This window comes from Carassius auratus, chromosome 24 (genome assembly GCF_003368295.1).
Source record: "Carassius auratus strain Wakin chromosome 24, ASM336829v1, whole genome shotgun sequence".
Lineage (NCBI taxonomy): Eukaryota > Metazoa > Chordata > Actinopteri > Cypriniformes > Cyprinidae > Carassius > Carassius auratus.
In genome coordinates, this window is record NC_039266.1 from 16,852,671 (window position 1) to 16,870,940 (window position 18,270).

An 18,270-nucleotide genomic window follows, 5' to 3' on the forward strand; every position below is an offset into this window, starting at 1 on the left:
TAGAAAGAAATGCCTCTTTACGGATTACATCATGAATGAGTTTTTGTTTTCGATATTAATTATTATTATTAAACACCTTTTGAACACTTGATTATAACAAACATAAAATGTTTCAAACATATTTCTAAATTATTTTTAAAAAATAAATGAAAATAAATATTATCAGTTTGCCATTAAAAACCAAAACTGAAATATTGTTATGGCTGCAACAGCAGCTGTGTAGGGTGAAGAGACAGAAAAAGGTACGGGCTGGGTTCTATTCATTCCCCGTTTCAACAAAAAGTTCCCCTGGGCTCGGCGGGCCCCCAAACTGCACCTGCATGCCCTCCATGCCCGGACGCTTCGCCACTGTTTCGGTTTTTGAATGAATATTAATAGCTTCTACTATGAACAACTCGTTCATCTGACGCATGCGCAGAACGCACGTGTTAATTTGCCGCCGCTGTAGTCTGTGCGGTCTGTTTCAGCCGGTCTGGTCCGACGCTTCCGACGCAAGGCGACAACACCGTCGGCTTCCTTCGCCGCTAGTTCTTTGATGTTAGCTCGGTGTGTCCGGGTCTTAAATGATAGTACTCAATATAGTGTCTAGTCTTAAGCTGACAGGGTCTGTGGTTTTTGGTTTTCCCCGTGATCTTGTCACAGCTGCAGAGGGGGATGTGCAGAAGTTATTAATGGACATTGATGATGCGAGTAAAACTAAAGTGAAAGAACTTTCTTATGCTCATCAAGGCTGCATTTTTCAAACCGTAATATTGGGAAATATTATTGATAACTCTAATATTATTACAAAATAACTTTTTTAATACATTTTAAAAATGTAATTTATACCTGTGAAGGTTTATTGTAAATAAATTATTTTAAAATACAGAGTTATAAAACTACACATTTACCATAATGGCATCTTGTAACATAGTAACAATCCTCACCTTTGGCATAAATCATACAGTACATATAGAGAGACAGAATCAAGTCCTTTCCCTTTAATCAAAATCAGTATTATGGAATTGTTATTCCCCTTTAAATCCAAGCTCTAAAATATTTGTAAGTCCACTGAATGTATTAACAGTAGATTACTGTTTTTATATTAGTCATGCAAAGTCTTTATATCGTAAGATGCAGAGTCATACGTTTTAAGTAACAATGATGTTAAGAAATACCCATAAACAGGAAGACCCCACGCTGGACATCAGTCATATTACTGTGCTACTGAAAGCTTGTTTTTGCACCTTGTAAACTTTAAGAAAAAGGACCTGGAACTAAGTTGTCACCTAAAGCGCATCTTTCAATTCTGTCCAATGAGGATCCTCTTGGAGGTTAATATGTGCATCATGACGCTCAACAACATCTGGAAGATGGTCATGGACATCACAATGACATAGTGACTAATACTGCAACACAAAAGAAACATTGAATCATATTCGTGCAATTTAGGCATTTTATTATGCTGTGATGTAGTGATTCTAGCTATAGCCGTTACCTCAAATCACACTTCACAGAACAACACAAAACAAAATAACCACACTCTTACAGTCTCAAATATGTTTTTTTTTTTAGTTTAACTCAAAGTGGGGCTTATTTCTTTTCCCAATATCCCTTGCTTATCCAAAGCATATCAGTAAAATCATGAATTAATTCACCATATAGGACAGCATCAAGGGATCCCATACGTCTTTCAAATGAGGAAGAGTAAGATATCAAGACAACATCTGTAAATATTCTGACACAGTACTTCAATGTACCAAGTCCATAATTGAAGCAATCCATCATAACACATCAACTCACATTAATTTATAACACTAATTTATGACAGATGCAAATCAAACTGAGCTTGTGTTTCCCCATGGTTAAAAGAATGGAAGCTAAAACAAAGTACAATACAGTTAACACACCTAATGCCTACGTCAAGCCAGCTTCCATAAGCCTTCACTAAAGTAAAATATGTGCTGGTGAAAAAAATAAGAGAGATAAGTTTTAACTTTTATGCAATTTAATTTTGCTATTATTTGTCATGTTCTGTATGCATGTTGTGTGTGCTTGTTTTCTCGAGTCTGAGATGACAAGCACAAAGAGGAAAAGCCAAGAAAATAAATGCAGATTTGATGTAAACTTAAGCAAAATAATACCATAAAGTTATATACAAAACATACAGAACATATCCTTGTTGTACTTTGTAGGTTTATGTTTTTTAATCAAGTACACTAGATACCAAACCCCAGTTGTCGGAAGAACAAGGAAGTGTCTGTGAAGGCCACAAATATAGCAAATGCTTGAAGAAGTGGTCAGTATGCAAACACTGTGGGCGAAAAAAGAAAGACCTGTTGGTTTCCTGCCGTTTTATTTATTCTGCTAAGATGAGAGCTGAGTTGGCACTTGAATGCTTTCGAAAGTGCACATCACAATTACAAATAAAATTAATACCTACAAGAGGATGCAATAATTAACAAATCATAATAGCACAAATAGCTGTGGTGCATGTGGCACTAATTTAAGAAAAAAAGGGTCAATCTGATACTGTATGATGAGGAAGTGCTATACGGCCACTTCAGCAGGCCGCCCATGATGAAAGAATTGAAGATGGTCAAAAAGCAATAAACTGAGGCTGAATCAAAACTGTGAGGGAAGATAATAATTGAAGTTTACTTTATAGCACTGTTTTACTTCAAAATGACCAGCTACCTATAAATAGAGGCAATGTTAATGCTGCTGAAGAATGCAATTATAATGAAAAACACCTATTACAACAGTTAAGTAACTATATCATTTATATAATAGTATAATAGATCATCAAAAGACACAAATAATAGTTTGTAGACAAAAGAAGTGCAAAGAAGTAAGATCTCCCAATATCATACAGCCTCAGCTGCCTGATCTTAGTAATGTCAATGTTTTCACCAAACTAAATGCTGGAGAGCTGGGAAAATGGGAAACGGTACAATCAGTGGTCTGTCTACTCGTACTCTGATACATAAACTTTACACAATGCAATAAACTTCAACCTCATTTTGAGAATATTTTAGAGGCTGAAGAAAAGCATGAAGGCCTAGAGAAGGAGGGGACTGTACGGTACCTCAGTCTGATTTGAACTCCCATGTGTGTTCATGGCTTCCTGCTCAATGTTGATACATGCAAACATGAGCCATGACAGCACTGGAGGAAAAAGAGCCTCATACCTTTACAATTTACAAACCAAACAGCTATTAGATAAGGGCTTTCATTGTAAAATATTAGTTTCAAATAAATTCTATTCAAATTTAGAATAAATTATAATAAAACAACACAAAATGAAAATAGAATAATATCTTTAAAAAGTTCTGAAATTCATTTGATTTATTAGAACATCATGTCATTTGTTTAATATCTTTATAATGCAGACTACGGTTCAAAAGTTTAGGGTTCAAAGTAATGCTGTTTTTTGTAACTTTCTATTCATCAAAGTAACCTGAACATTTTTAATTATGGTTTCCAAAAAAAAAAAAATATTAAGGAGCATAACTGTTTTTAACACTGATAATAAGAAGAAATGTTTATTGAGCACCAAATCAGATTGACCAGAAGGCAAAATGAATGGTTGCTTAAAATTCCGCTTTGCCGTCACAGGAATACATGACATTTGAATTTTTTTTAAACTGTAATAATATTTCATTTCATTAACTATTTACTGCTTTTTTGATCAACTAAAATTAGCCCTTGGTAACTTCCTTAAAAAATAACCAGCCCCAAACTTTTGAATGGTAGTGTGTTAGCTAATTAGATTATTCATTATAATATTCTCTGTATAACTGTAACTGTCTCAAACCAGTCAGTGGCTAAACTAGAAACTTCTGCAACTTAACTGCTTACTGTATGCACTATGTGGTTTGCTTTTGAATTCCATTTCCTTAGACAACAACCTCAAGAGAAGAATTTGACTAAATCTAACATGTGCTGAATTACCTTGAATCTTAGCACAGACACATACAAATGAATGATTTGATGGCGTTAGATTGATGGTCAGTGGCTTTTGTCCTGTGCTTAGGAGGAGGTAGACACAAACTAAGGACATCAGGATACTCAGAAGTCTGTGAAAGAGCCTGGTGGAACTCAACAACGGTACCAAAAATGAGGAACCTAAAAAACAGAGTGTGAGAGAACATGGGTTAAAGTATGAACAGGACGAAAGAAAAGAAGAAGTGCAATTCACTGGTAAGCAGTCATGCATCAAGGGTTCATCACGCCATTTTGTCAACCTCATGTTATTTCAAATCTTTATGACTTTTTTTTTCTTTGCACAAAAGAAATTATTTTGGGGTTCCAACTTCCAAAACAGCACTGGACCCTTTTGACTTTCGCTGTATGGGAAAAAAAATTCCTCCAAATATCTTCCTGAGTGTTCCACAGAAGACAGAGAATCATACAGACTTGGAATGACATGAGGATGAGTAAACAATGACAGACGTGCAATTTTGGGGCAAACTATCCCTTTACAGTCTATAATGGAAACAGAGCATTGTGGGAATGGAAATGGCAAACCTAGTGTAAGCCAGCTAACAAGCTGGTTAAGGAGAGAGGCAAGCCTTGCTTCAGCTGCAGACTGGAGTGTGTGCTGGTCACACAGCATCACCTGCATCATCTGGGAACAAATGTACACAAATAAGATTCTCAGAGAAGTTTAAAGTAGGTTCAATTTAGATGTAGTCCCGATTTAGCCCATATGGATGGAAATAAGTAAGTAGATAAATAAGTAAAAAGTTGTCAAAAATATACCAAAAAAATATTGTAAATAAAAACAGTAACCAAAATATATTTCAAAATGTATTTTGGGGCAAGACAATACATTTCCAATCTCACGCTAGGCTACATTTAGGCTAAATGCAAGTGTGGAAGGAATAGCCTACTAGAGATCAAATCTTTTTTGATTTCGTATCTACTATTGAAAATATGTTTTAATAATTAAATTCTGAAATGGTTAACAGTAGAGTAACAGTAATGTGTCTTATGTACAAAACAAAAAAGTTTTTAGATTTTGTTTTTACTAGCTAAACCCAGACAGAATGTTGTTTGTTACCATCTGCTGCTGTTGCAAGAGACATCATAAAATTTCAGAGATAATCAGAAACAGGAAATGCAATGTAAACTGTAAAATACAAATTATACCCCATAAAAATTACCCTATTACCATACATAATTTGCATTTGAATTTTGGTCATAAAGTTTTTTTCTGTTTCCTTTAGTGAATCATTTGCCTTATTTAAATGGTTTTCATGTCAGATACTGGATTTATCTAGCTCGCCTCACCTGAACCTGCTCTTTACAGAACTGTACCCTGGATCACTATTTTTAAACACAGGGCTTCCCAGCTGGAATTTGTGGATCTCTTGGGGGGTTCATGGGGGAAACTGCAGTCTACTAAGAAATTAAATCATAAAAATAAGTAAATAATTTAAAAAACATTTAAAAGGAAGCCCTTACTAAAGCTGCATGCCATGTGACCTTTAACCAAAACCACAAAACATGCAAATGTGCTGTTAAAAATATGAAAATATGTTTCAAGAAAATGTCAGGGATAAGTCAAGGAAATATTTAACACAAAAAGCTGTTCAGAACCAATATCCGACCTCAAATGTCTGCACCAAAATGTCCTAGAATGAAAAAAGACACAGAGAAAGAGTCAAAAATTACATGGCAGATGAACAGCTGATGGTCCCTTCGGGTCAGGTATAGAGGTATAAAGACAAGTTCAAGGTGTCAGCACTCAGGGGTTGAAGAGGGTCAGCGCACATTGTACTGTAAAACACATTACATTTAGAAGATAAACCTTCCTGATGCCATTCAGCATCACTAATCAGAGTGTATGAATGTGTTTAACAGTTTAAATGAAGAAAACGAACACAAATGATTGTGTATGACAGGTTTTGGCATCACTAAGTGAACAAAGAGTGCTTCACACATAGTTAACGTCCGGTTCTCTTCCCACCACAGGCAACAGAGGAAACACAGCCAGAAACAGACAGCTCAGAATCCAGCTCAGTGACTTGAACTACAGTACAGTATAAAATACAAAAGAAAAACTATTAAAAAATGCTCCTCTAAACCTCAGATCAGAACGGGCCTTTAGAAAAGTCACCTTACTTTTGTGTAGAGACCAGAAACCACAGGCCACAGTGCCAGCACAAGCAGCCCTAAGGTCAACATGGCCCGACAGAAAAAAACTCACCACCTAAAAACACCAGCAGACAGGAAATGAAAAAAACTGAAATAGTTAACACATCTAATTACTAGAGTACAAAACAGCGCTAACACTCAAACACAGACGACAGCATTCTCCATGTCTAGCACACAGCTTATCGAGCACTTACAAGTACTTCAATTCCAGTAAAAAATAGCCAAAGCATTTGCTGAGCTGTAATGAGGGGATTGCACGAACCAGACCAGTAAGAGTTTCAAATCTGTGACAAAGAGAAAACACACAATCTCCAAAAATCTAATGAGGAGGAAAAAATTGACTTGGTATAAAATGTATTGAAACATTTGAATATGATTAATAAATACAGATTTTCTGAGCATTTTTGTGAAATGCACCTATTTTCTTATTTGTCTTTGGTCATGTGAATCATTTTGCACATCATTGGGCCTGTGTAGTTAATTTATATTTATTAATTAACATTACACACAGGAAGATTTTTGGGTGGGCTATCCCTTTAATTGTGCATGCTCAATAATCCTATAATGTTACACTTAAGTAATCATTTAATAAAACTGTTAAATGTAATCTATACAAATTCTCAAAATAATACTTTAATAAAAAACAGGGCTGAGTAACTTACTCCCTTGTGACAGGGAGCAAGCAGTAGATGTAGTAGGTCCAAGGCCTGGCCTGGATCAACAAAAAGAGAGCCACAAGTAGACCTTTACACAGAAACATCTGTCCTAGACTCCTTCCTGTTACCACGAAAACCACAGATACAAACACATACAGGAAATGACATATATTTCAACTTTATCTTTATTTACCAGTAAACCACTAACCTCAATATTAATGGCAATGACCATGACCATGACTACAACATCCCCTGCTTACCATGTGCATGTTAGTTTGAGGTTTGTGTAGGCTGGCATGCATCTTCAAGATGAGCAAAACCACATAAGAGCTCCAACAATGAAACCAAGAAGGACTCTGTCATATGTGTGATAATACGACCAGCCCTGTCAGATCTTCACAATAATGGATCTGGAGAAGAAGACAAAGAAAGATATGGCAAGGCAAGGTAAAGATAATCAAGTCCGTTTGGACATGATCACAACAAATTAACACTCAATGCTTCATCAAACGGTCCTTTCTGGATCAAATTTCTTGCATTATGCACAAAATCCATCTGTTTAGAGTCATTTCAGAGGCCTAGATGTAAAAAGAAATATATCTCACTATATGATCTGACCTTAGCAGCTATATACCAACACCTTTAGAAGGTTCCAAGGAAGAAAGTAAGTCATACAGGGTTGAAAAGACTTGAGAGTAAGCAAATGATGACTGAATGTTTATTTTTAGGTGAAGTACCCATTTAAGCACTGACGTTTACTCACTGGTAGGGTGTAAACAGAAAAGATATTGCGGTTTCTTTCTTCTATGCCACTTTCACCTGTTTATTTAAACACAAGATAGCTAATTGTTTCTAATTAAAACAGACAGAACGGACCAAAGTGTGCTGTATTTCACCCTGAACTGTTCCAGGATCTGAATTGCATTTGCATATATGCTCTCAGCCTTAAAGTGCTGGCTATTATTCCGGTAATTCAGAGGTAACACACCCTATGATGCAAGAAATGCATTAATAAAAGAATATAAAAAGTGCATGCATGTCTATATCGAAGTGCACTGCTCTATGATATAAACTCGTGATGGGAAAGCACTGAACTCATCACAGAGTTCAATGGAAAGGGAACTCCTATAATTGATGACATAAGCAGAGCAATTTCAGCCTGTAAAAGCATATAAAGTTCAGCTCAGCTGTGTTCCTGTAATTTTTTTATATACATTTCATTAACAAAAAAATCTCACCTGATTGACATCCACTCTCCTGGAAGTACCCAAGAGTCATTAAACAAAGCTTTTAAATAATTATCATCATATTTGTGAGAGCTCTCCCGTTGTGCTGTCTGAACCCCAGCGCCCCAAGCTACCAGTGGGTTCAGCGTTTCTGATGGATGTCCCACACCGTGAGATCCTATAAAACATATACTCATATACTGCATTGCAAATGACATATTCTTCTACATAAAACATTATTTTGTAATGTTGACTTGAACTTGAACCATAACACAAAATAAGTGAATGTTATTTAATTCTTAAAAGAAGTTTTAAATTTATAAAGACTAGGTGACAGAGATGTTTTACCCCAATTTGTCATGCCATGATCGGACGTAAAAACATAAGCCGTTTTTCTATTATACCCATAAAAGTCGTCCATCATAGTGACCATTTCAGCGACACCAGCATCTACCAGGCCAATGTTCTCCAGATAATCCCTGTAAATGCAGAAGATATTCCATTTGAGAATTTGACGATGGCAGTAGCGCCTCCTAGTGGTAATTCTCATTTAAGGTGTTCTGAATATATGCATTTAGTATATAAATAAAAAACATTTAGTTCAAGATCTCAATACACTATACTATAATAAAATTCCATTTATCTTTCACTTATACAAACAGTAAAATAAAAATAAAAAAGGTAAAAGGTGTTTACACATTACAATGTCTAATGTGGTGATGTGTTTTACTTTGACGGGTCGGTGGGCATGGCCATTGGTGTCTATCTCCAAAAGAAGAAGGAAAAACACATTCTGTTCTTCATTTAACATATTCAGTAGAGTTTCATTACTTTTGGCACCACTGAAGAAATTCATAATGGGAAAAAATAAGAAATAAGATAATTTAGCCATGCTGTTCATTCATATCCTCATATGGGTTTCAGACTAAGTATAAACATAAAAATCAAATCAAGTTAATTGTTTTAACCAATGATGCATTAAATTGGTTTAAAATGACAATGAAGACATAATGTTACAAAATATTTATATTTGAAATAAATACTGTTCGTTTGAACTTTATTTTCAAAAAAGGATGCTCAAAAAAAGTGTATGTGTTTCCACAAAAATATTAAAGGGGGGGTGAAATGCTGTTTCATGCATACTGAGTTTTTTACACTGTTAAAGAGTTGGATTCCCATGCTAAACATGGACAAAGTTTCAAAAAATAAGTTGTACGTTTGAAGGAGTATTACTGTTCCAAAAATACTCCTCCCGGTTTGTCACAAGTTTCTAAAAGTTTTTTTAGAGTATGGCTCTGTGTGACGTTAGATGGAGCGGAATTTCCTTATATGGGTCCTTAGGGCACTTCTGCCGGAAGAGCGCGCGCTCCTGTATAGCAGAGCACTGAGAGGCTGAGCACAGCCTGATCAGAGCGAGAGCGTCGCGAAAAGTCACAAAAGAAGTGTGTTTTTGGTTCCCAGGGCAAGACAACCCTGCACAGATTACCAAAAGAGAAACAGCATTAAGGGACCAGTGGATGGAGTTTATTTTTACAGAGCACAAAGTGTTTGTGTTTGTTCCCCTGCATTTCGAAGATGCTTGTTTTACAAACAAGGCCCAGTTTGACTGCGGATTTGCACATCGTTTATTTTGATGCGCGTAAGCACATCAAGTAAACAACATGCGATGTTGTCATCAAACTGCACTTTCCATATGTAAAGCTTAAAAAAAAAAAAAAAAAAGGCGACAAAGTGGAACTTAGTCATTTTCCAAAACCGCTAAGCAAATATATACAGTTTCAGTACACACAGAGACGTTGTTGCTGATGCTGCTCTTGTTAAATTTCAGCCTCTGGATCTGATTCTGGATCATAAATATACGCTGAATCTGACTGTTAGCCATGGTTTGTTTTGGTTGGTTTTGTCCTCACGGTAATGTCACAGTTCCAAACGCTCTCAACGCAAAAGCCTACTGGCGCTCGTGATTCTTTAGCTCCGCCCACACGTCACGCCTCCAGCCGGTCGTGTTTTTCCGGGAAAAATCGGTACAGACTATCTTTCTCTTATGAATATAATAAAACTAAAGACTTTTTGGAGTTATGAAGGATGCAGTACTACTCTATAGGTAAACGAGCATTTCACCCCCCCCCCCCCATGGTCTCCAGTAGCTGCTATAAAACGCACATGCTGGTAAAGCTACCAAATAATGTCACTATAATGTTTATTAACAGGTGTGTGGCTATACCTTTAGCAAACATCTGTAATATATCAGGACTTCCCAAACACCAGGAATGCCTGCTCTCATTAAAAACAGAATCAAACTCCACTGGATTTTCCTTCCAGCCTGTAAGCACGGAAAAAAGTAATGCAATTAAAGGTTATACAGAAACACACATGCAACTGCTGCTTACCCTTGGCAACAGCACTAACATCCTCATAAAAACCTGCTATTTGAGCCACGTGACCTGGGTGTGATTCTGTTGGGAGTCTGTGTGATTCTGTGTGAGACACTCCCTATCTGCCGCTCTCCTCAATCACACTCCTTATGACAGCAAAAAATAAGAACCAGAAGTTAAATTTTAATTCAATGCATTTTATGCAAACCATCAAAAAACATTAAACATCTATTTTCTGGACCACATTTGTAAACAGGACAAGCCCATGCATGAAAAGATTATTCCAGCTCATCACCTTAGGTAAGGAGCCCTGACTGTCCCATTGTCATCTGGTTTATAAGAGACTTTCACCTCTTTGACCATCTGCCACAAAGAGCACCAGGCGCTTGGTCGGAGGGGCCAGAGGGATACGCTGTATTGTCATTCCATGGATGAGAGGGGATTTGAGATAAATGTCAAATATTGAGAGAAAGAAGACTACATGGACTACATGAGTCCCACAATGAAGAATGTCATCATCTTCATCGTGTCTGCTGTCAGACCAGTGGCACTGATTTAGAAAAAGGAAAGAAAGACAAGAGAAAAGCTGGATATTTGAAATGCATTTGGTTATATTTTAAAGTCTTTTGAATTTTGCCTTAAAGACAAACATATTAACATGACTGTAAATTCAAAAGGACTTAGTCCATAGTCATCACAGAAGTAACATCTGCAAATATTTGTAAAAAATGTATGAGTGAATAAAAAACCGCTGGAAAATCTCTTACATTTTAATCTAAGGTGAATAAATGTGTATCAATCATAGACTGTATAAAAACAGCTATCAGTCCATCAATGCTGTCAATCAAAACACTCGGCAAAGCATGAAAAAAAGCAGGTTTAAAAAAAAAAACGCTTCTTTCACTCAGGCTTTTCATCTGTTTTAATATACTGTTATATGTGTGACGAAAAACTTGACTTTTGACCTACCAAAACAAATAGTTTGTAAGCAAATTAACTTAGCACCTTTATTCACTTCCTTGTATTAGTAACCTTTGAACTGGAAATCGTGCAATGCATTTTGGGAAATGTAGTTTACTCCATGTGAGTGTTTTTCCTTCAGAAAACAAAAATCAGTTTAATAATGTGTTTTTTAAAAGTGTGATTAGTTTAAATAATGTCAGTGATATTAAGACTATGACATGAATTTAATTTTTTTTATGTAAGTCAGAAAAACACTAATGTCTCCATATTTTTTTACAGTGGCATACTACAATTAAAAATCCAAATTGCACTTTACATTTTGATATGCTGTAATGATATACTCATTTTGGCCTTTTTCTTCACATCTGCATATTTTATTTGTCCCATAATAGTAAATAGTAGTCTGAAAAATAGTACATTAAATGGTATGTCGTCTTTATTTAGATTATTTAGATTAAAATGGTGAACAAACAAACAAACAAATAAATAATTCAAAAGACAAAAATGATTCTGGACAAATAAGAGCATCAACCAAGTAGTTCAAATTTAACAAATGAGAGATTAAAAAATTAAATAAACTTAATCGTAAAAACGTAAAATGTAAACATACAGATAAAGAAACTAAAAATAAATAAAATAACTATGACTTAAAAACAGACATAATAAACAATTAATAAAATAACAAACAGTTAATAAAAGAATAAAAGGAAACCTTAATAAGCAGAGAAAAGAGAATTTAACAACAATAAGTGTCGAAATAGTTTGAGACTTTTATTTTGACACAACTATAATTCCTTCGTAACGCGTTTGGTCGTTAGGTTCACTCAGCCAGGACTCAGAGTTGGTCAATAAAGGGACTCAGAAGAGCTTTGTGAATGATTACTAAATTACGCTGCGTTTACAGTTTTAGATAAACTAAACGCCTTGCGATATTTTCTAGTATTTTAAATATCGTAAATTACAAGTAACGTTAGTATTGAACATACTTTGTTATAGTTAATCCGGACGTAAAACCCGACTCTAGCCATGGCTGGCAGTAGCATAGCGATGAAAACATGGGAGCTGTCAAACAGCATGCAGGAAGTTCAGAGTATTGATGAAATATATAAGTATGATAAAAAACAACAACAAGAGATTCTGGCAGCCAAACCGTGGACTAAAGAGTGAGTTTACCACACCATCCGAATCTATTCCTCTACAAGAGGCTTCGACTGATGAATAACAGTTCTCCATACTGCTTTTGTTGTTTACAGCCATCATTATTTTAAATACTGCAAGATATCAGCATTGGCACTGTTGAAGATGGTAATGCATGCACGATCTGGAGGAAACCTTGAGGTGATGGGACTTATGCTGGGGAAGGTGGATGGAGAGACCATGAACATCATGGACAGTTTCGCTCTGCCCGTGGAGGGCACTGAGACGCGGGTCAATGCTCAGGCTGCAGCCTATGAATACATGGCTGCTTATATAGAGAATGCTAAACAGGTACACTAACCCATTTGCACTGTCTTTGCTTTTAAATATGTATCCACAGCTTTATACTGCGGGTACATTGCATATGTTGAATCTGAAGTTTTTCTGTGGTGCAGTGTTCTACTAAATTATACATGCATTATATATATATGATACTCATCCAAAAATATCTAGCTAATTCATTTATAATTAATATGCATAATCTAATGTTAACTGAGAGTCTACATGAAATATATGCACTAATACAATTTCACATCACAGTACCACTTAAAATAAATCAATAAAAGCGCAAGCGTGATTTAAAATAATTAATAAATGGTGACTATTCACAGAAATCACAACATACACGAATTATGTATGCTGCGTCTTCGTGTTATATGCTATACTCATCTAAAATATTTTACTTCTATAATTACTACACATTACGTTTTTATGATCTAATATCAAATGAGAGCTTATATGGGATATTTGTACTTAAAAAGATATTGACCACTTAACAAAACCATTTGAAATTAATTATTGGTTATTTAAAAATGGTACAAATCAGTAAGTAAGTGGTTAACAGTCATAAGAACTAAAATAAATATGTATTGTGTATGCTGCATCTTGGTGTGATGTGCTGTATTCCTCTAAATGTTTTACTAATACTTTTAGAATTATTATGCATTCAGTTTTCATAATGTGACTACATGGGACAATTGCATAAAAATGTGTTTATCAAAAAAAAGATAAAAGATAATTTAAAAAAATGGTAATTAAAAAGTAAATAGTTAACAGTCACATGAACTAAACTATACATTCATAGATAATTTATGCATGAACTCCCCATGACCACCATATGATATGATGATATATTAGTAATTCTGAAGATCATAATTTCTGAATTCATTTAGGTAGGGCGGTTGGAGAATGCCATTGGATGGTACCACAGTCATCCTGGATACGGCTGCTGGCTTTCAGGCATAGATGTCAGCACTCAGATGCTCAACCAGCAGTTTCAAGAGCCCTTTGTCGCAGTAGTGGTAAGAGCTGTTAAAAATGTTAAACTGGATGCTTGTTTTGCATTAGGGCCGATTTTGCAAAGTCCTCTCTAAACCCTGTTCCCATCAATCTCTGAAGACAGAGGCGGAAAATAGCTCAGCTACGAAATTGTTAAAGTATCAGTTTAAATTCAGTAATATCACTGATCCGTAATTGACCCCTAAAATACAAATGAGTTTGGTGACATTTCTGCCGTGGTGTCTGATTAATGGCTGTTGGCTTTGTAACTGAATACATTATACAGTTTACCCTTCGCTGCTATTGCTTATTTTGTGCTGAGGGCAAATAGCGAGCTGGTGCTCATAACTTTCACTTGCTAAACTGGCAGCTCAGTGTTTTTATTTGTTAGATTTGACTGAACTGTTTTGCTTATTAGAGTCCTTGTAATTTTTCATCCTTCTCAGATTGATCCCACAAGGACTATATCCGCAGGGAAGGTCAATCTCGGAGCGTTCAGGACATATCCGAAGGTAGGAAAATTTTTTAGTAACCGTGTAGTATTTCATATGTATGTGTCTATTCATTTATATGCGTTTGATAGGAGTTTTCATCACATATTTTAATTTTTAATGCTAGGGTTACAAGCCTCCAGATGAGGGTCCATCTGAATACCAAACGATACCACTTAACAAGATTGAGGACTTTGGAGTGCACTGCAAACAGTAAGCTTTTTTTATGCACTTATTTATACTGATTTCATTTTATTGACTTTGCTTTAAAATATGGGAGATTTACCATGAACTGTTTTGTGATTTTTAGGTACTATGCTTTAGAAGTGTCTTATTTTAAGTCTTCCCTGGACCGCAAACTCCTAGAGCTGTTGTGGAATAAGTATTGGGTCAACACTTTGAGCTCCTCCAGCCTTCTGACAGTATGTACTGTCTTTTATTACATTATTGTATTTCATATAGCAATATGTGCAGAAATCTTGAGTCATTTTAGAAAATGTAGATATTTAACCTTTGTGCTTGTGCTGAAAATATTTACACCTAATTTGGTGTAAAATTTAAAATTACAAAATTGGTTATAAATCTCTCATTATGCAGTAAGCACAGATTTTGTATTTCTTTTTTTAGAACTGACTGTTCATAGGTTCATTGATCTGAGCATGGGTATTTTCTGTGCTATACTCATCAAAAAATACTTTACTAATTGTTTTATAATTATAATGCTTTCAGGTTAAATTAATTGAGAGACTACATGTCATATTTGCACTGATTGAAAATTGGCATTATTAACTCATTCTATACGCTTCAAGATCAAAGAAACCTACAATCAGTCAGTTCCGAAGAGAAAGACAAAACTGTTACAATCATTAACCATAACAGGATTCATCTGTTTATCATTGTACTGTTATCTCTATATCTTGTTTCTTGTTCATATAAAAATATTAACGTAATTGTTATCGTTATCATCCTGAAAATGTTTTGGATTCTGAAGGGTACAAGTATTTTATGTGCAGGCGATCAATAATATGACAGGCGTTTGTTGACAACTTGTGTAAATGATTAATATGTAGATGCTGCTTTTGTTTCCCTACCTATTAGTTTTGAAAGCTTGTCATTGTTGATTATGACTTTGTTTAACACATGCAATGGGCTGTAGACTATCTAAACAGCAGCCTCAGAGCTCTGTTAGAGATAAATTGACTACTTGTCAAAAGTGACTTGCTTCACCGTGGAAGAAGTGTTGTCAGTGATTACGTGGTCACCACAGACTGAGATCTTAAGACACTGAGTCTGTCTTTATTATGAATCCTCGTCTGGGCAGTGTACATTCTCACCTTCTGCAAACGCTAGAAACCTCATTCAGGAGGGTTCAGCAAGCAATTCAACAACCTGCTTAATTGATTATCAGTGGAATGCATGCTGTGAAGGTTTAAGTATTGTTGTGAAATTGTGAAATTAACCTAGAGCAAGAGGAATTGTGGTGTTAATGGCTCTTGCTCCTTCAGAATGCAGACTACACCACTGGACAGGTGTTTGACTTGTCTGAGAAGCTCGAGCAGGCAGAAGCTCAACTGGGACGAGGCAGTTTCATGTTGGGCTTAGATACTCATGATAGGAAATCTGAGGACAAACTTGCAAAGGCAACACGTGACAGGTAAAACAATCCCTATCAATTCAGTATTACATTTTTCCATTCAAAATATATTGTTATATGATAGTATAAATAAGTGGAAATAAACAGGGTGTTGCAGGAGGGTAAATTTGTGTCATTTGAGTATTAAAAATATAATATCGACTTCACATTTATTCATATTTATTTATTTAAAAAAAACTAACGTCACATTTATTCTTTTCTTTTTTAATTTTTCTTCATGAAAGATTATTTATTTACTTATTATTTCATTTATTTATTTTTTATTTCACATTTATTTATATTTATTTTGTGTGAGCTTATAGATGACTTGTTGAGTGTCTTTTTAGGTGCAAGGGTCCACTCTTTTTGATTTGGATAAAAACATGATCAGACATCTTTCTTTGCTTTGCAGCTGCAAGACAACCATTGAAGCAATTCATGGTTTGATGTCCCAGGTTATCAAAGATAAACTCTTCAATCAAGTGAACACATCTTCCAACTGAACTTGGAAGGAACTGGAGTTAGATGACTTCACATGCAGTGTTTGCTTAGTTATGTGTTCTTTCGTTGAGATCTTGCTTTGAAAGATTCAAAGGAATTCTCCTGTAGGATTGTTTGCATCATTTATCATTTGTTTAAACAAAGAAATAAATGTTGTTCAGGTTGATTCGTTGACAGACAGTAGGTGTTTCTTTGCCTCATCTTAATTTACTTGCAATTCATTTTATCACATATTCTGCTAAAGTCTCGTCTGAAATCATAACTCGCCCAGCTCATCGTCAAAGCTGTCCTTTAGATCAAGACAAATGAGTTTTCCTTAGTGCTCAGACATTTGAAATATATTCTCCTCTGGGTTCAGTGTGTAACATGGTACAGCACCGTTCCCATTTCCCACAGCTTGTGTCGGGAGCTGTTACAGCAGTATTCAACATTTATATTTAACAAAAACCACAGTGCTCCACAAGAGGTCATTTTCATATTTGCCAGTCATAGCATTACATAATGGAATAACAAACTCAACGGCCCAAAGATAAACACAGCTTGGCATGGCCGCAGCGCATCTGTCAGGACGACCCTGTGCAGGTTGTCTCTGTGTTGTACACAGTCCTTCAGGATTCGGAGCGTTCCGCTGTGGCCTGTCACTGATGCATCACAGGAACAGGAGCCCGATACAGTGGAGTCTATTCAGCCCTGCGTGTCTGCTCTTTATCGCTGCAGACACTCAACGCCCGTGTGGTTTCATCTACACACACGTGCCTGCATTTTCTTACAGACAACAGTGCCGACTTCATATTCATGCACATTTTTGTACACCACATCATTGTACTAATTTTAAGATTTTCTGTTGTGTTCCGGAAAGCATCAGTCTGTTCAATTATGCACTATGCAATTTGTCGATTTTGGCCTGAAGTTGTAGTGAGAGTGTGTGTTTTTTTGCTCTTGTGATGATGTCCAATTTTTTTATTCCATAGAGTATTGAATTTATTAAAGGAATAGTTCAGCCAGAAATTTTAATTTATTGAAAATGTATTCCTCATTAGGCCATCCGAAATGTAGTTTGTTTGTTTTAAAAAATCACTTTTTCAACAGTGGATCATCTTAAGTGAATGGGTGCCATGATAATGAGAGTTCAAACATCTGATAAAACATCACAATAATCCACAAGTAATCCATTCCAGACTAAAAATGTATCATGTGGAAAGAGGAAACAATTAAAAAGGTCTTAATGATGGATTTGTGCATATAAAAAAAAAATGCATATTTCCACAAATTGATGGACTAGTGGTGTTATTTGTTTTGTTATTTGTCAGCTGTTTGGACTTTAATTCTGATGGCACCCATTCACTGAAGAGGATCCATCGGTGAGCAAGTGATGTTATGCTGCGTTTCTGGCTGAACTATTCCTTTAATTAATTTAATCCTCTACGGAATAAAACACTGGTCGTCATCACAAGCAAAAACATTCTTGCTGCAACTTCAGGCCAAAATCCACAAATTTGATGACCTGAGAGCGAGTACATTTTTAGAAAAAAATTATTTTTGCATGAACTATTCCTTTAAAATCATAGTCATCAAAAAATCCTATTCATATGTTCCTTATTTCACCCATTTGAATTACAAATTAATCTTATAATCATCACCGCATAAGCATTTTTTTAATACGTGCAGTAAAGAATAAGGAGCAGAAGAATATAAATGAGTTGAAATATAACTAAGCCTAAGTATATTATGATTTCCATAAGTGAACTAACATCAGTGAAATCCATTAACTCAATTATAAAGTATGTTTTCAAGAGTCTTCTAAAATTT

General features: G+C 35.5%; 1 protein-coding gene and 1 pseudogene across 1 annotated transcript; one reads left to right on the top strand and one right to left on the bottom strand.

Moving 5' to 3' along the window:
* Positions 1–1,014: 1,014 nt before the first annotated feature.
* LOC113041864 (GPI ethanolamine phosphate transferase 1-like) lies at positions 1,015–10,923 on the bottom strand (annotated as a pseudogene).
* A 1,243-nt stretch (positions 10,924–12,166) lies between these two features.
* On the top strand, positions 12,167–16,641 carry LOC113042443 (COP9 signalosome complex subunit 5). Its single transcript, XM_026201312.1, has 8 exons — positions 12,167–12,524; positions 12,615–12,849; positions 13,731–13,859; positions 14,283–14,348; positions 14,455–14,540; positions 14,638–14,749; positions 15,833–15,981; positions 16,373–16,641. The coding sequence occupies exons 1-8, from the start codon at positions 12,388–12,390 to the stop codon at positions 16,461–16,463; spliced, it is 1,005 nt and encodes a 334-aa protein (XP_026057097.1). The 5' UTR covers positions 12,167–12,387; the 3' UTR covers positions 16,464–16,641.
* The last annotated feature ends 1,629 nt before the right edge of the window (positions 16,642–18,270 follow it).